The following is a 19,507-nucleotide window of genomic DNA, read 5'->3' as shown; positions in this document are numbered from 1 at the left end:
TATACTGTGGTCATATGTATTCTAAAAGACTAAAAATGTTTGTCTTAGAGTTTCTTTTACTTTGATGAAACTCCTTGACCAAAAAGCAAGTTGGGGAGAAAAGGGTTTATTTAGTTTATGCTTATGCAGCACTGTTCACCCCCAAAGAAGTCAGGACATGAAATCAAACAGGGCAGGATCCTGGAAGCAGGAACTGATGTAGACATCATGCAGGAGGTGCTACTTACCGACTTGCTTCCCCTGGCTTGCTCAGCCTGCTTTCTTATAGAACCTAGGACCAGCCCAGGGATGTCACCACCCACGAAGGGTTAGGCCCTCCTCCATTGATCACTAGTTGAGAAAAAATTCCTTAAAGCTGGATCTCATATAAGCATTTCCTCAAATGAGGCTCCTTCCTTTCTGATGACTGTGTCAAGTTGACACACAAAACCAGCCAGTACAATGTTAATAAAAACAATCACCACTTTTTATAGTCATTTAAGGAAGTCCTAAATCACTAGAGAACCCTTAGTCACATGGGAGAAGTGAAGGGAGAAAAACACTTCAGTAATTACTATTGGGTTGATGATTTGGATAGAGTTCTAGTTGATATATAATTTTTTAAGAGTCACTAATCTTACCTTTAAGATAGTGATAGTGATTTTTTTTGTTCTTAGTCTACAGTTTTGCTGAATTTTACTGTGATATAAGCGACTGTTTTTAGGAAAAATTCTAATTATTAAGTACTTTGTAGTTATACAAATAAAACAACGGACAGAGTGTAATGTGTAATGAATTAGCCATTCTATTAAAGAATAGTGTTTTAGGGGTTTATAAGTTGGGTCAGCAGTTAAGAGCACTTGTGTTGCTCTTGGAGAAGACCTAAGTTTGATTCCCATATACTTGTAGTGGCTCACAACCATCTCTAACTCCACTCCCAAGAAATCTAATACCCTCCTCCTGGCCTCTGGGAACCAGGCACATACACACATGCAGGCAAAATATTTATACACAAAATGATAATTTTTAAAAAATCTTGAAAAAAATAGTGCTTTAGACTGGATCAGGTGGTGCTCACCTGTAATTCTGGCACTCAAGAGGCTGACATAGAGTAATCTTGAAAGTTTTAAGGGTACATAACAACACCCCCTACCACATACCCCCTCTTCAGAGATAACAATGAGCAAGAAAAAGGTGCCTTTTTTCTTGATCTGTTACATTCCCCATAGACTTTTATTAATATTCAAAGTAAAGCTCCCCGTTCAACTATCTGTGCTTTTTTCCTACTCTAGACATTTGATCCAACTAGTAGAATAAGTTGAACTTAGAAAGAAGATCCTCTTTGCCTTTGCTAGCCCATTTTCTCTTCTTTTTAGTGTGTGTGTGTGTGTTTGTGTGTCTGTGTCTGTGTTTATGAAGGCCTCTGTACATGTGTGTGGAGGACAAGGGTAGACGTCAGGTGTCTTCCTCAGTTACTCTCTGTATTTTTTGAGACAAGAGTCACACCAGATCTGAAGATATGGAGGAAATTGCACAGAGATGTCATTGGTCTCTTTGGTCTGATGGTAGCAGAGGAGAATGTAATGCCACGACCAGGACGTTGGCATTGATGTAGTGGAGGTACATCACATTTACAACAGTGATCCTGTGTGTTGCTCTTTTGTAGCCGTGCTACATCCCTTTTCCGTAACTCTGGGCGGCCACTGTCTATAGTGTCCTCTCTTCAATAATGATAGACATGTAGGACACACAGTCTGTACTCTTTTGGGAAAACCTTTTTTATTCAGTTTACTTCTTTACTAAATTCATCAAAATTGTTAAATGCATTAGTAGTTTTTCCTTTGTATTATATAGTTGCATTTCATATTATAGGTGTGCCACAGTTTTTAATCATTCTTAGTTTTTGCTATGTAAATATAAAAGTTTTTGCCTGGACACAGAAGTACTTGAATTTTTAGTTTTTGCTTAAAAAAAAAGTATTTCCTAAGTTGTAGTAGTTCACATTCTCAGTAGCAGTATGAATAATCTGGTTTGCATCCTTGCTAGCATTTACTGTTTTTTTGTCCATTTTAGTAAGTATGCATTAATATCTCTCTGTAGTTTCAGTTTATATTCCAGTTACTCCATCCTCACCATCCTTGGTTTTTATTAATTTTGTTGATAGTTTTTAGAGATATGTGTGGTATGTCATGGCCAGAAGATAATCTCAGCTATTCCTCAAGACTTTTTTGAAGAATTGTCATGTTCTCTTAACTTGCTAAGTAACAACTTTGGGTGGCCAGAGAACCCACGCTGTGTCCCTGGCCTCTCCAGTGCTTGGGTTGTAAGTGCATACCACCAGGACTGGCTTCTTCTTTTTTTTTTTTTCATGGCAAGTACATGACTAACTGAACTGTCTCCTTAGTTTTCATTGTGGTTCTAGTTTGTATTCTCATGTGGTTAATGTGTTAGACTTTCATTGACACAACTAAGTGCAAGAAAGTAACTATTTTAAGGAGGAAAGATTTGGGTTGGTTCATGGATTTAGAATTGTTGACAGAAACGTGACAGTAGAATGGCCTGGGAGAGAAAAATTGTTTCTGTTATGGAGGACAGGAAACAGAAGAAATAGGAAAGACATGGTCCCTTTCCGCAATGACCATAATACATCTAGGAATGCTCTCCTACCTCATAAAGTTTCCAATTTCCACTAGTAGTCCCATCAGCTGGCTATGAAGTTTCTAGCACATGGCTCTTTGGGGATTACATTTCATACTCAGACTTATGATAGGCATCAGTATTGAAAAGTCTTGTTTACTATTTTTCTTATCTTTCCTAGACCATGTTCATATTTTTTGTCAATTTTGGAGTAGTGGCATTTTTCCTTTTTGGTTGTTTGTTGCTGTTTTGTTTTGTTTCTCTATAGTTCTTGACTGTCTTGGAACTCACACTGCAGACCAGGCTGGCCTCAATCAAACTCATATAAATCCACCTGCCTCGGCCTCCTGAAAACTGGGATTAAAACATGCATCATGACGCCCCCCGATAGTTTTGTTGTTGGGGTTTTTTGTTTTTTTAAATATATTCTAGGTCTTACTGTTGTGCTTGTGGTTTGCCAATCCTCGGGGTTTTTTGTTTTGACATTGATTTGCTGGGCCAATAATAGATTTTTAATGAATAATAGATAACCACTTAATTTTTTCTAAATTTGTTTTCTTGTTGATTGGGGGGGAGGGTACACACATTCTAGTAGAGGTCAGAGGACAATTTATAGGCTTCAGTTTTTCTTCAGTTTACCTTGTGGGTCTCCAGGGTCAGAATCAGATTGTCAGGCTTAGTGCCAAACAGAATTTTATGTGTACAAAATACCTTCATAAGGTTTGGATAGTAGCCAATGTTAAACCTGTAGATGAGTTGGTAGAATCAACATCTTCACGGTTTTCTTTTTTTCTCTATTTTATTTTTATCTAAATTAGAAACAAGCTTGTTTTACATGTCAATCCCAGTTCCCTCTCCCTCCCCTCCTCCCTTGCCCTCCAGTAACCCCCCATCCCACCCTCCATTCACTATGTTTTCTAGCCAGTGAATCTTCTCTCCCAATTCACTATTTTAGTTGATTGAACAAATATATTTTAGACTGTCCTTGAATATTAGGAAATATGTTTGAAAAGATACAGTAGATGATAGAGAGTGTTGGCTTTTGTAACAGTCTGAGTTAAATGTGAACAAAGGGAAAATGCTATGCAAGCCTATGAGAGTTAGGTATTTTCTTAGTAATAATTAAAAGCATGATGGTGTTACTTGGATTCTTGCTGTTGAATTTTACAATCTTTGTCAACAGCTTTACTCAGATTTTATTAACCTGTCTTTGTACTTGTAGAGTTTTGTTTATATTCTTAGCCTCTGGTGAGAATTCTCTTTACTCCCTTTCCTGTAAACTGGTTTTGGGAGTTATCCATGAAGACCCAGATCAAATCAGATTTTTCCTTTCTCTAAGCCAGTCTATAGTATTTGATTGTGTGTCATCACTACTAGAAACATTTCCTTTAAAACCTGAGTTTCATCTCTTTTTGTCAGGAAAGCCTGTTTTGTGAATCGGTAGACTAGAGAGCACCCCAGAGCCTTTGATTTTTTTGTTCCTTTTACTTTCTGTCTTTGTGTCCATCCCTTCAGAATGTTACTCCTTAAGGAGTCCTTCTGACTGCCTTCCAGCTGCTGAGCCCCAGCCCAGCTTTTCCTTACTTGTATTGTACTAGGCTTATGCTTGTTTATCTGAGTTCATGTAGGGCACTGGCTTGAGTCGACTTCTTACAGTTTCTTGGACTGCTGTGACAGAGTACCTGATAGAAACAACCTAAGGAGATAGGGAAACAGGTATTTTAGCCCACAGTTTGAGAGGATTTGGTTTGTGTTTGGACTGGACATAATGACAACAGAAACTTGTGACAGAAGAGCTGTTTATTTCATGGCAGAGAAGCATGAAATACAGCAAGAGGATTGGGCAAGATAATCACCTCAGTGACTTGCCCCTTCCTCCAGATAGCCCCACCTTCTACCTAATAATAACCTCCCACTATAAATTCCACTAATTAGATAGAGCTCTTGTGTTCTAATTATCTCTGGAATGACCACTATAAACACATCCAGAAATGTGCTTCATTAATTCCTTAGGTGCTCCTTAATCCAATGAACTTGATAAGAAATAGTCACCATAACATTTCTGTTTAGTTAGTATTAGTTGAGAGAAAAAAATGGATAAAAAATGGTTTCGTATTTTAATATTAGAATGCTAAAATATTTTCATCATATGCTTTGTGAATTGTTTTTTTTCTTATTCTCTGTTCCGTTTATTTATTGCATTTAACACAACTTTGAAAATTTACTAATTTTTCTGTAGTACAAAACAACAACATTCTAAGATTTACCCCTTATAAAATGACATCATACTATGGCTGTTAACACTTGTTTTTTAGCTGGTCTTTGGTGTATGCCATTTATCCCAGCACTTGGGAGGCAGAGGTAGGAGGATCTCAGTGAGTTCAAGACCCAGCCTGGCCTACAGAATGAGTTCCAGGAGAGCTAGGGCTACTCAGAAACACCCTGTCTCAAAAAACAACAAAATAAACAAAAACATGGTATCAATCTGAGTTATGTAACAAGGGAAGAAATGTGAAACCAAGAGAAAGAAACAGCAACTGATGCCTGGAGGGTGTCTCTCAAGATATTGGAAACAGCTCCCTTGAAGGGGAGTAGGAGCAGTACAGTAAACTTTTCATTGTGGAACTTAAGTTTTGGTATTCATAAGGTGAGTAACATTCATGGGACAAAGTAGTCCTTCCCCATTCATGTTGTGGAATGGCTTTCCCTTTTAGGATTTTTATTCCCAAGATCCTGTAAAAAAGCCCACAAGGAAGTGGTAAGTGAAGTCAGTTCCACAATGTAAATAATAATATAATTAAGCTGGGGCTTTTGAGAGAGTAGACTCTTCATTAGTGTACATGTGTGGGAAAATGCCCTGGGGGATTGATTACTCTATGACACATTGGGAATAACCTGTTTGAAGCCGTAAGGACATTTCAACACACAAAAAAAAAATTAAAAAAAAAAAACATTCTGGCTGGCAGCAGGGACAGCTACAGAGCAAGAGTGGTAATTCTTGGCTATTTCAAAATCTCGTTTCTCAGTAAATGCATAAAGTGCCATAGCTGATGTTGATGTCATTTAAGACATTTTGTTTTCCTAAGGCTAATATTGTGCTTTTTTTTTTTTTTTAAATTGAGGCTTTATCATGAAAGATGGGACTAGAGTTTGACTAACTTGTTTAGGCTATACAATCAGGAATAGGGCTTAGGCTGTCTAGTAATACTTACTTTATCCAGCTCCACTCATCCCTATTTTCTTCAACGTGAGACACTTATACTCAGTGGCCACACACATTAGACAAAATCCAGTTACTCACAGACATTGTAACTCAGTTTAAAAAAAAATTAGAAGAAATGGCCCCTATCATAGGCCTGCTAATACTCAATTGTCTATGGGAAGTAGGCTAATTCTGTGTAACATGCACTCAGATCATATTCACACATGTACACTACACATAATAACATAAAAATTTGATATTTCTTAGTCATTTTTCACATAGGTGAACTTTTTGTGTTTGATATAATTTTAGGTAACTGAATAATATTAACTAGTGGATAACTTAAATTTTATTAAGCTTTTTTTTTTTAGAGATTTATTTATTATGTATACAATGTTCTGTCTGCATGTTATGCCTGCAGGCCAGAAGAGGGCACCAGATCTCATTACAGATTGTTGTGAGCCACCATGTGGTTGCTGGGAATTGAACTCAGGACCCCTGGAAGAGTAGTCAGTGCTCTTAACCTCTGAGCCATTTCTCCAGCCCCATTATTAAGCTTTCACAAGAGCAAATATATTAACAAGCCCTATAATGAGTCTATAGTAAATATAAGTAATTATCTAGATCTTGCATATGTCCCTTTGTGGTAGTTAATGAATTAATGCCTGGAAAGTAAGCCATGAATTTATAGTTGTTAATTCTTTGATGTTCTTATTAATACAGTATTTGTCTTCTCTCTGTCAAATCCTGAACCAAGCACTTTCCCCAGACTTCCTGGGGAGATACAGGAAAAGGAACATACAGGGCAGGTGGGATATGAAAGAACTGTGGGAGGTGGAAATGGAGACAGCTGCTTCCCATGGGGAAGAGGATGAGGAAGGCCACCCTTAGGCAAAAGAGTTTCATTGCCTCTGAGAGGCAAAGGCTAGAATTGTGTAGAAAAACTGTTGCTTCAGAGAAGGGTTCCTGGCATAGCCAATAATGAGACTCTCCAAAACAGTTCCAGCCCTGGAGCCAGCCACCCCAACTGTAGCAGCAAACTGGGGTAGTCCCTTCAAATGGAGCTGGTTTGAAAGCTGCAGCTATGGATGAGTAAAGTCAAAGGACAATAGACTGCCAACCTGCTGAGACCCTTGTGTCGGTGCCTGCGGTTGGTTCAACTCAGCAGCTGAGAGGTGCTGCTGATGAAGGAACAGGTAGAGATGGACTTGGAACAGGCACACATTTTCAGGGGTGAGAAGTCAAGGCAGGGGAGCTGTTCCCAGAGTAAAGAAGACAGAGAGGGGCAGTTTTTTAAAATCATGAAATCTTAGTATAAAAAAAATGCTAGATGTTCTAAGAAGTTTTAAACATTTGCTTTATTGGTATTTGGTTCTTGTTTGAGATACTTGTTTGCTATGCTAGATGTCATTTAGGAGTAGATGCTTTTGCTTTAGTGTCTCTTACAGCCAGAAGAAAATAATGTGCAAAGGCAGCATAGCTTTATCAATCACTGTTATTTTGTCCCCCAGCTTTGGTAAATGACAACATAACCAAGAGATTATCAACCTAACATTCTGCTGCCTCGTACATTAAACTATTAATATATTTTAATGCTGTTTTTTTTTTAACAGATCCTTCTGCTGAGGAATTGAGAAATCTAATGATGTTGCATGGAGGTCAATACCATGTATATTATTCTAGATCCAAAACAACACACATTATTGCTACAAACCTTCCTAATGCCAAAATTAAAGAATTAAAGGGGGAAAAAGTAATTCGACCAGAATGGATTGTGGAAAGGTAAAATTAACTTTTGGATAAATTTTAGTTTCTCCAGTGAATTTTTTTAAAACTTGCATTGCTTTTTATTTCTGTTGTAAAATTGGCCCTATGTCTTAAAAGGTTCTACCTTGGAATAGCTTGTCTGCTGACTAAGTCTAAACATGTGGTAATCTTTGGAGGGCATCTTAAATACAAAAAATGTAGCAAATAGTTGCAGCCTTAGCTGTCAGAAAACAGAAGTATGCAGACAAGCACCAGGAAGCAGTTATAGGAAGGACTTGACAGGGTGTATTTCTCCTAGAACTTTTATTCTCTTGGGAGAAACAAAAGTGTCAGGTTCATACAGATTAAATTGTATCTTTTTATTGTATGTTCCTGTTTGTTAATGTTTGTTAGCTTAACACAAGCTAGTCATTTGGGAACAGGGAACCTCAAAACATTCTCTCCATTAGATTGGTAATAGGCAAATCTGGAACATTTTCTTATTAATTTGTGGGATGGTTCAGTCAAGTGTGAGCTGTGTTCCTCCTGGGATGTGTAACAAAGCAAACCATTAGAAACATTTCTGCATGGCCTCTGCTTCAATTCCTGTTTCTAGGTTTCTGTCTTGAATTCCTGCCCTGACTTAACTTTATGATGGGCTGTAAGGTGAAATAACACTGTCCTCCCAAAATTGCTTCTGGTCATGGTGTTTCTTAAAGCAATAGGAAGCAAATTAAGTAGTATATGGCTTTAAAAAAAACCTTAGTATGGTAATATAGCAGGCTAATGTGGACATGAATTTCTGAGAGTAGGATCAAGAGAGAAGAGTTTGCAGTACTGTTACTTTGTTTAGTTTTAGAAGTACTAAAAACAAAAATTAGATCCTAGGCCATTGTACAGGCTATATACTGACCTACATCCCTCAGCAGCTTCTTCTTTTCAAAGATTTTCTATTAGTTTTTGGGTTTTTGAGTTAGAGTCTTAGTAACCCAGGCTGGCCTTATACTCATCTCAATCTTTTTGTATCAGTCTCTTGGGTGCTGGGAATTATCACGTTTAGCTCCTGTTAGTTTTTCATGATCACACTGTCCTATGTCTGCTATTAGTTTAAAAATATATAACTAGTGAGCCAATCTATTTATCATTTTGTAATTTAAGATATATTTTCTGGAACTTTGAACCAAAACTTAAGATTACTTGAAAAAAAATCATATAATTTAAAATATATAAATTTATAAGTGAATTAAGAACACTAAAATCACAACTTTATACATGGATAAATTACAATCAGTATTATGAAGTGCTTAAGCGATGGCTCAGTAATGTACTTGTAGCAAAAGTGTGAAGAACTGCATTCATATATTCAAAACCCATGTAAAGTCATATCTGTAGCACACGTCTGTGATTACAGTGCTCCTTCCTACTATAAGGTGATGGAAGGCAGAGAATGGAAATCCTGAGAAGCTCTTGGGCCAGCCAGTTTTATGTATACAGACGCAGCATATAAAGAGACCTTGCCTTAAAGAAGATGGAAAGTGAGGACTAGATACTTCTGACTGCCTGCTGCTTGCACACACATGCACACGCGCGTGCGCGCGCACACACACACACAATATTTCATTGTGTAAGAACATAGTCAAATTGTATAATGGGCTACTAGTGAAGCAAACTTAGAAACCACCTAAGTCAATTGCTCTGTGTGTTCATGCATAAATTTATGTTGACCATGTGTATGCAGATGCCCCCTGGAGGCCAAAAGAGGGCATTAGATCCTCTGATCCTCTGCAAGATCAGTGCATGCTCTTAACCGCTAAGCTGTCTCCAGGCTCCAGTTCTTTTTTTTCCCCCCCTATAACTATACCTTCAACTAATGCTAACATAATCCATGAACTTAACTCCACAGAGTTCATTCATCATTATGTAGTGAAAGTAGTCACATAAATTGTTGAAAAACGAGAAGCACCTTGATAGTAGAAAAGGCTGTCCTTGCGCTCTGGGTTCATTGCCAAATTTAGTAATTCTTTGTCCATATAATCTGAATTTAGAAACTTTATACAGTTTTTTGAAATCTTTGCTTCCTCCTTTGTAAAAGAATGTGGGTGCCAGAGAGTTGGTTCAGCAGATAAAGTCACTCATTGCCAAGTCAAGGACCTAAGTTTGATCCCCATGGATTTACATGGTAGAAGGCAAGAACTGACTCCTGCAAGTTGTTCTTTGACCTTTATGTTTGTGCTATGGCATGCTTATACCTACACACCCTTATTGTCTCTCTAATAAATAAACGTTAAAACTGATGTTATTTATGTCTGTTGTGCTTATGTGAAAACTAGAAATCATTTGTGCAGATTAAGCATAATGTTGGGCATGTTGCCAAGCATACTGTACAAGAAATTACTGTCATTAACCTTTATTCTATAAGCCTTAATAACGTAGTATTTAAATTCTAAAAGTATAGTAGTAAATGCCTTTACTACTAGAAAGTGAGACATATCTAGAAGATTAAAGTCTATTATTGTTGGGGAGATTAAATAGTGAAGGCCCATCCCTGGACCATCCCACTAATTCATTCTCTTGTACTGTGTTATGTTATGTAGGCTTGAAAATTGTGGCTTTTAGCCATGTGTCTCCTTATAAGATTTATATAAAGTTCTCAGGGTAAGAAATTAGTTTTGCTTAAGAGAAGAAATGTGTTGTCACAGACAGTTCCGTTGTTCATTGCTAGAATTTGGAGTTGAGTTTGTAATACTTATATTTCAAAATTTTGAGGAAAACTTGATAGTAAGAAACATGGAAGAGATGGCTCTTGCTGAGAGGGGCCTTTTCTGCTTACAATGATATTTTTTATTATTATAGTGATTCTTTTCACCAGCCCTTGCAGAATACAGCTAAGAAGATACCACAATATATAGGTAAAGCAGCTGAGATGTTACACATTGTAAAACAGAGTTTTATTAAATGACTGTAGGTAACCTAGGTGAGAAAATAAAGTCAACTTTAACTGGTTGACCCAAGAAGTAGAACTAGATTTAGAATTCAAATTTTTTGTCTCCTGTGTGTGTTTACTCTATAATATTTATCTGGGCTTGGTATAGAGGAATAGACACAGGTGTAATTGGGTCATTTTTCACATGTGCCTTTTGTGTGGAGCCATAAATCTTAATAAATAAATGCCAAATGTATGTCATTATAGCATGAAATAGTTTTGGTTAAATTACAGAACTTTTGTGCACTACTCATAGACATATTGATCTCAGCAGCATTTGAATGAGATTGTTGTTATACATGCTTGTTTAATAGCTGGTAAATACCATTCTGTAATTGGTTTTTCTCCTTAACTTTGAGCAGTTTTAAGAGTGTTTATAGAGTGTTGTTTTCATTAGAATCCCCTAAGCATGCCATTAAACCTGAGCTAATATAGGCATGATAATGCCTTGACTTCCAAGAGGCAGGGGAGTCCTTTAATGAGAAGTCTGTGTATATTAAAGAATAATATTTTTTTCACTGAAATATTTGTCTTGCTGTTTCCATGAGACAAATTTAATGTGAACTTTGAAATATAGTTTAGAGATGCTCTTATGATATTATCCTACTGGCCCATGTACCCTGTGCCATGGGAGCACAAGTCAAAATTTTGTCCTAAGTTTTATTGATTGTGTTTAGTTTTCTTAGCTAGGATCTTTGTACTCAATTTTGTACCATGGGAATTGGTCTCCTGTGGTTAAGTTCATACATAGATTGGATGTGAGTGGGGATAAGTGAAGGTGCTGTTTGGTTTGTTTGTTACAAGTTATGCCAACTCACCAGATTGTATGTTTGGTGGGTACAAATGTACATGTTCATGTGTGTTCATGCATGTGCAAAAGGCTGAGGTTGATGCTAGGTGGGGAACATTAGAGGAAAGACACCCTTTATTTTATTTTTTATTTTGTATTTTAAAGACAGGGTCTCTCATTGAATCTGGAGCTCAGCATTTCAGTTAGACTGGCTGATGTGAGTTTCAGGAATCATGTCTCTGCTTTCTTAGAGCCAGAATTACAAATGTGCACCATCACAACTGACTTTTTATGTGGGTGCTTGAGATCCAACTCAAGTCCTCATATTCAAGTGACTGGCATTTAAGACTGACCCAATCTCCCTGCCTGGGGAAAATTTTTTTTTCTAAAATTTTATTTTCATATAATGTTTCTGTCCATAAATTTGAAGATTGATTAATAGATAAGTAGGGATAATTGAGTATACAAGTGACATGTTATGACTTGGGTGTCACAATATAAAGATTTTTTTGGCTAACATTTACATACTATTGTGCTCTGGGCTTTAATTCCTTTTACTAATTTGTGACTTGAGAGAAACCTGTAGTATTTCATTTGGCTGTCATACATTCTGACACTGCGTGAACTTACAAGACTAATTCTTCTGGGCCATATGGTACTTAGGAGTTGAATGAGGTTTTAGACACTTGAGTGCTCTGTGTTGGCCCTAGAATCTATGTCATCCTGCCTGCTATCATTAAGGTCATTAAGGTAGAGAAGTAGGCACAAGATTAGAGCATTTTGGGTTTTTTGCCTGTTGGTTTTACTTAAGATGTGCAAATGTTGTACATGGGTGTGATTTTGTGCTGTCCCTTCCTTATCATCCATGATGAAAAGGGTAGAGAGTTACAGTGGATTCCATTGAAGTATTAAGTATCTCTGATTGAAGATGCAGGGAGCAGGTGAGTTGCCATAAGTATAACTATAACAGGGTAAATTTGTAGTTTAGCAGTTAAGATCATAAATTTTAAAAGGAGAAATTGATTAGATAAGTAATAAAATAATAGCCATGTAGTGGTGGCACACACCTTTAATCCCATCACTTGGGAGGCAGTTGCAGGCAGATTTCTGAATTTGAGGCCAGCCTGTTTTACAAAGTGAGTTTCAGGACAGTCAGGACTGTTAGAGAAAGTATTTTCTCGAAAATAAACAAGTAAATGTCTACCTTCAGGATTTTTGGTTCGGATATTGTAATGTTAACTTGTAATTTTGGTATAGTTTGATAATCCATTTAGTTAAATGAAAATTAAATTATTTTATGGCTTGTTCTTTATTGTTAGTAGTTTGAGCATTTGGATATAGAGACATTCAGTAGGATTATTAAATGTATGTATGCTGAAGGTAGAAGAAAATTTTTAAGAAAAAAATATTGACACTTTGATTCATGAGGCAAAAGTTTGTTTTTATTATTTTCCTAAATTTAAAAGAAATTTAAATAATTTGAAAGAAATAATTTTTAATATGTATTTTGGTTTATAAATCAGAGACACGGAAAAAAAACATACACTGAGCTGATGTGACGTCTTGTGTAATAAGTCACTTGCCACCATGTCTGAATTTGATCCCCTGACCACGTGCTGGAAGACTCAACATAAAGTTGTCCTCGGACTTCCACTGAGTCTGTTACTCTCTGTCTCGGTGTGCCCCGCCCTCCTCCCCTCAAATGTGATTTTAAAAATAAAAAGAAACATTTCCCAATACTTAGAGTTTCACTCGTTTTAAAATATGGCTATTTGCCTAAACATTTTAGTCAATTGTTTGAAATCTCAAAGTGAAATGATAGAGACTAGCCAATATAATTCATAACTTACTAGCAAGCAAAAATCAATTCAAGACAGCTTAATGAAGATAGATAGGGTGGCATATAGCTGTAATCCCAACACTTGGGGAAGGTAGAGGAAAGAAGATCATGAGTTCAAGGCCAGCCTGAACTACATGGAACTCTAGCTGGTTCAAGTAACATTAGTTTTAGCTTTCAAATATAAAAGGAGTGTGCCAGTATCACTCAATATCGGAGTACTAGAGTTCACTTAAATTGTAGTCACAGTGTTTGACTGCAATGAACATTTAGATTTAAACTTGTTTCTGTGTTTCTAGAGATCATACCAAAAAATTTCTTGTCTCTTTGGTACAAAAAAGGAATAAATTAATCATTTTAATATTGAAATTCTTTATGTTGTCCTATAATTCTTCCAGTTTTAGTTTTTGCTTTTGATATGTTTAGTATATACTAAAACCACTGAAATGGGAGAAGAAATAAACTGGGAAACAGATGACCTGTTGCTGATGAAATCCTTGAACTTTTCAGAACATTACTTTTCTTGAAGCTCGTTTTCACCCATTCTGAAACTGATTGGTGTTGCCTTTTTGTTTCAGCATCAAAGCTGGGAGACTCTTGTCCTACATTCCATATCAGCTGTACACCAAGCCATCCAGTGCACAGAAGAGTCTCAACTTCAATCCTGTATGCAAACCTGAGGATCCTGTACCAGGTCCAAGCAATATAGCCAAACATCTCAACAACAGGGTGTAAGTTTGTGTAAGAATGATTTTAGCGCCGGGCGTTGGTGGCGCACGCCTTTAATCCCAGCACTTGGGAGGCAGAGGCAGGCGGATCTCTGTGAGTTCGAGGCCAGCCTGGTCTACAGAGCGAGTTCCAGGACAGCCTCCAAAACAATACAGAGAAACCCTGTCTCGTAAAACCAAAAAAAAAAAAAAAGATTTTTGCAGTGAATATAGTCCTTGTTCTATAGAAGATAGAATCAGATACTTTAAAAACTGGGCATTCAGCTTTCATAAACATTAAAATATGTACAGGACTATCTTTCCTACAAATTAACCAGTTTTATAATAAAGTTTCAGAAGTACATTGCAAGATTTTTAATTATACAAGATTCTCTTCTTAGTAGATCTTTTTATTTTTTGTGAATTTTCATAAAAGTAAATATTTCCTCATAAGCAATTTTCTGTATATTGTTACTTTCTCAAAAAAACCAACTAACTGTACTAACTTACGTTCCATACATAGGAAAAATAATGAAAATGCCTACATTTGCAGGTTACTTTTGAAAAATTAAACATTTGTAATTTTAAGTATGTACATATATACCTATTGACTTTCAGTTATAAATATGGAGTAAATCTAGACTTTATTATGTGGTTTAAGAAATAGATATTGATTTAAGCGTTAATTGCAATAATCCTGAGTTAATTGGTTTTACAGTTAAAGTGGTGTGTTGCCTTAACTGGTACAAAAAGTGGTTCATTATTCACTACTAGCCTTCTCTTTTGTTATTAAATTGCTTGCTTTGGGAGTTGGATATATTTTTCCAAAAGATAGGGAATCTAACCTGGGAGGATCCAGTATCACTGCCTTCTGTAGTTTTTTGTTCTTATCACTTTTTATCTAACTAATACTTGTTTTGAACTCTAACCCCAATATTTGTTGTTGTTATTGCTTTTAAGACAGGGTTTCTCTGTATTGTTTTAGAGTCTGTCCTGGAGTTTGCTCTGTAGACCAGGCTGGCCTCGAACTAACTCAGAGATCCACCTGCCTCTGTCTCCTGAGTACTGGGAGTAAAGGCGTGTGCCACAACACCTGGCCTCCAATTTTTTTAAAAATATATTTCAAACTATTAGTCTTCAAAATACTGTCAAAAATACACTTAATAACATGAGGAAAATTCACAAAATATACATTTTTCCCTTATATCACTACAAGTAGAAAATCATTTCTTCTCGTTTGTTTCTGTTAAGTTTAAGAAAGAATTTACCTTTAACATCTGACTTCTTGATACAAGTACAAATAATTTTAGTAGCATAAACATATGCTTTACTATATTTCTTAACACAACTGTTTTCCAAATGTGTGTTTGTCTAGTCTGGAATATCAGCCCAGAAAGAATATGTATTATTAACCTTATATTTTCTTGCCAGTAATATATGTATTTTTGTTGCATATACTACTATTGAGCATGTAAGGAGTCATAATGTTTTAATGCAGAAAACATAGCTGACAGTTTTGTTTAGTTTTACTTATATTTTAATTCTGAGGGTTTGATGAGGGCTAACTATAGTTTGCATTTTAAATAAATTTAAGTGATCCTTCAATTCCTGCTCTATGTTAAGGGGCAGGCTTCTTCTGAATAAGCTGTCTTTTAATTGTTTTCAGTTTGTGCTCTTTCACTGACCTTTTATGAGAGTTGGATGTACTCAGAATTGACTATCATATCATAGTCCATGAACAATACAAATACAGCCAGAACCTGAGACAAGTAGAAATGAGTGGGGATTTGTTTGGTTTTGCATCCAACTTGTATGATTTTTCCATGTAGTCAGCCCATCATTAATAATAACTCAAATTGACTTTAGGGTGAATACCTTAAGACAACATCTGGTGGTGATGGTAATCTGACCCTTAGTGTGGTATTGTGTGTGTTACCCCATTATCTGGAGTCTGAATTGGAATAATGCTGTAGACATTTGAAGGAATGAATCACTGATGAAATCTACTTTTGGATTTTGATACTTAGATGTTTTTATGAATACAAATGAATTTTGTCTATATTAGTATTAACAAATGTAGAATAACTAGGATGTAAATTTAATATAACATATGGCATAAAGCCTGCATTTGTTAAACCTGTTAAATTTGACCTAGGTTGCTTTTGGTTATCTGTGGCATCTAAATACACTTTTCTTGATTAATTGTCATCATTTTCTTGTTAAAAATTGTACATGGAGTTACTAGCATACACTTGATTTTTACATCATATCATCTGGAATAGTAGTAAGTCCAGTGTGTGGTTGAATACAGTCGTATCAACTCTCATTCTGACTGAAAAGCTATCTGGAGTCAGGGTGCTAATTCCATGTTGGGGTGTTGGGTTTCATGAGTTAGAGAATGGCTTACATCATAAAAACCAAATGTAAAACCAGGTGTAGGAACTCAGGTAAAACTTTTTGTTCATTTTATGAAAAATAGATGTCATTCACAGTAAATAAATGACAACTACTGTGCTTTGGAATTTAGAAGTGATAGGTTCTAGTTAGTTTTTGTGGGAAAAGTTACAGAAAAACAGTGGACATGACCTGTGCATGCCTGTAATTTCAGTATTTGATAAACTTAAGTAAAAGGCTGTGTAAGTAGTAGGTAATTCAGACCCTGTGTCAAAGAGTAACAAAAACAGGAGAAGAAAGAAAAAGTTCTTGTTTCTTTAATTTGGCTAAGAATTATTCTTTGTTCAAGTAAGAATGTAGTGTTTATGGTTTAACTTTTCAGTATTTAAGAGGGAAACAGTAAATCACAAAAAGAAAATTTGTATTTAAACTTTCAAGTTAAATACATTAACTTAAATTCTTCTTATACTTTAGAAATCATATAATTAAGAAGATTGAGACAGAAAATGAAGTGAAAGCAAATGGACTGAGCAGTTGGAATGAAGAAGATACAAAAGATGATTTTAGTTTTATGGATCTGGAACAGACATTTCCAGGAAGGAAACAAAATGGAGTATTGCATCTCCGAGACACCTCTGTCATTTTTAATGGACAAACTCATAGTTCTAATGGTGCCTTAAAGACACAGGATAGCTTGGTGCCTGTGGGCAATAGTGTTGCTAGCAGGCTTTCTTTAGATTCTGCCCTGGAGGAGAAGAGGGCAGAGAAGAGCAACACTGACTTCAGAGACTGCACAGTACAGCAGTTGCAGCAGAGCACCAGAAATACAGATGCTTTGCGGAATCCACACAGAACTAATTCTCTCTCACCATCTTTGCACAGTAACATTAAAATCAATGGTGCTCACCACTCCACTGTTCAGGGGCCTTCAAGCACAAAAAGCACTTCGGTTGTGACTCTTAGTAAGGTAGCACCTTCAGTGCCATCCAAACCATCAGACTGCAATTTTATCTCAGATTTCTATTCTCATTCAAGACTGCATCACATCTCAACATGGAAGTGTGAATTGACTGAGTTTGTCAATACCCTACAAAGACAAAGTAGTGGTATCTTTCCAGGAAGGGAAAAGTTAAAAAAACTGAAAACAGGCAGGTCTTCCCTTGTTGTAACTGACACAGGTAGATACTAAAATTGTTTTCTTCAAAACAGTTATATTTGATGATTTTGTTCTAATGTTTTCATTGGTATTCTAATCATTACAAACTTCTTAATATAAAAAGCCTCCAGGAGTGCCAGGTTATGTAAGTTGCAGTAAGTATAACAGAAAACTTTGTTATTTTATATTAGATTTAACTGTGGCTAACTGAAAATGTTAGGCCATTTCAATGCTGTCAGAACTGGGATTTCAAGTATTCCTTCCTCATGTAGACTTTATACATTGTCGAAATTTTGAACTGTATAAATATAACATTTTATATTCTGTGCCTAATCTCCTGAAGTTGTTTGGTAAGGGTAATTGTGAATTTCTTGAAGCTTACTTCATAATTCACTTTAAAAAAATTAAACACTGATATAACTATTGTACTTAGAGTGGTAAACTTAGTGAGATTGTTTTCTTATCTATGTAGATTGTTTATATTTTGTGTGTGGCTTAATGTTTGTCATCCAAATCCAACAGGAAGCGGTTCTGTGACAGTCATTGCTTAAACTAGAGTCTAGTTTAGACCTAGTTTGAAGTTTCAGTTGTTTTTGACAAAGGGTTTGGCCTTTTTCTTTTGTGGGCGTGACACAAAGTTGCAAGTTTATGTGATTATCTTTATAACTGTGGAAAGGGAGGCATAAAAAGAAAGATGATAATGGTGTTTTAGATCCATGTGAGTTCTTGTTGCTGCTGTTTTTGTTTGATTATATTCCAACATGTTTTTAGTCAAAATGATTTTTCAGTATTTCTGAAATATTTCAGAATAATGTCATAGTTGTTAGATTATCTATGTCTTGGTTCTTACAACCTGAAGGTTACTTAATTTTGAAAGCTTTAAAATACTTTTAGGAATTAGGTCCTAATTTGGTAGGTATTTGGTTATACATTCTGTATCCCTTGGATATTTAATACTATTTTGGGTTCTTACATTTTGTTTCATAATATTTTTATACAGTAGAATTGTGATTGTTGTTTGCCCAACATGTGCAAGGCCCTGACTTTTGATACCTAGCACTACCAAAGAAAGAAAATGTGATTGTTAAAATTTATTTGATAAATCTTTCATGAAGGTAGCATAAGAGAGAATGGCAAGGAAGTAGAAGGGTTTGAATTAGATAACTTAGCTTGAATCCAAATCCTTACTCTACCTCTTTGTGAAGCGGGAACATGTATTTACCTTTCTTGCCTGTTTCCTCTCTGCAAGAGGAGTGATAGGAATCAGTGATATCCAGCTTATGGATTGTCCACTTAAAGATAACATGAAGAAGCATTCAGTGCCTTGCACGTAGTGAGACAAAGTAAATGTCTCACAGTTAATATGTGAAGTAGCACAATTACTAGGAAGTAAGTTCTTTTAAAAACCTATCATACAGCTGATAATCAAGAATATTCTCTGAGATCAGAACTTCTTGCAAGCCCACAGTTATTAAATTTAGGGCATGTACTATTACATTTTGGAGCATTAGGAGGAGGAGTAATATTAATAATGTTATTATAAAGTAATATTGCCCTAAGTTGGGTAGTGATGGTGCACGCCTTTAATCCAAGCACTTGGGAGGCAGAGGCAGGTGGATCTTAAAGAGTTTGAGGCCTGCCTGGTCTACAGAGCTAGTTTCAGAACAGCTGTTACAGAGAAACCCTGTCTCAAGAAAAAGTAAGATAACAATGTCCTAATATAATAGTTGGGTTATAATAAACCTTACAAATACGTCTTAGGCTATTCAAAACTATTAATTGTCCTCATGAGATAATATTTACTTTATTTTATTTTTTTATTTTATTTATTTATTTTTGTTTTGTTTTTTATGAGACAGGGTTTCTCTGTGGCTTTGGAGGCTGTCGGTCCAGCCTGGCCTCGAACTCACAGAGATCTGCCTGCCTCTGCCTCCCGAGTGCTGGGATTAAGGGAGTGCGCCACCACCGCCCAGCAATATTTATTTTCATCTACATAAAAGTAATAAGCATGCTGCCGAAATAGTCTAATGGTGTAAGAAAAATTCTGTTTGTATGTAGATTTTTGTGTTGTGGACT

At 36.0% G+C, this 19,507-nt stretch overlaps 1 protein-coding gene and 1 pseudogene across 3 annotated transcripts in view; one reads left to right on the top strand and one right to left on the bottom strand.

The window, feature by feature from the left end:
- The window catches only part of Rev1 (REV1 DNA directed polymerase), a 74,309-nt gene that overhangs the window by 20,503 nt on the left and 34,299 nt on the right, over positions 1-19,507 (top strand). For all 3 annotated transcript variants that reach the window (XM_040729268.1, XM_040729267.1, XM_040729266.1), the window contains exons 4-6: positions 7,432-7,600; positions 13,753-13,905; positions 16,750-17,453. In XM_040729268.1, the coding sequence (XP_040585202.1) occupies positions 7,432-7,600; positions 13,753-13,905; positions 16,750-17,453 (1,026 nt within the window). The remainder of the gene's footprint in view (positions 1-7,431; positions 7,601-13,752; positions 13,906-16,749; positions 17,454-19,507) is intronic.
- On the bottom strand, positions 6,533-7,043 carry LOC121133366 (annotated as a pseudogene).

Source organism: Mesocricetus auratus, unplaced genomic scaffold (assembly GCF_017639785.1).
Source record: "Mesocricetus auratus isolate SY011 unplaced genomic scaffold, BCM_Maur_2.0 Super-Scaffold_100021, whole genome shotgun sequence".
NCBI lineage: Eukaryota > Metazoa > Chordata > Mammalia > Rodentia > Cricetidae > Mesocricetus > Mesocricetus auratus.
The sequence above is the reverse complement of the archived record's forward strand: the minus strand, read 5'-3'. Positions and strand labels throughout refer to the sequence as shown.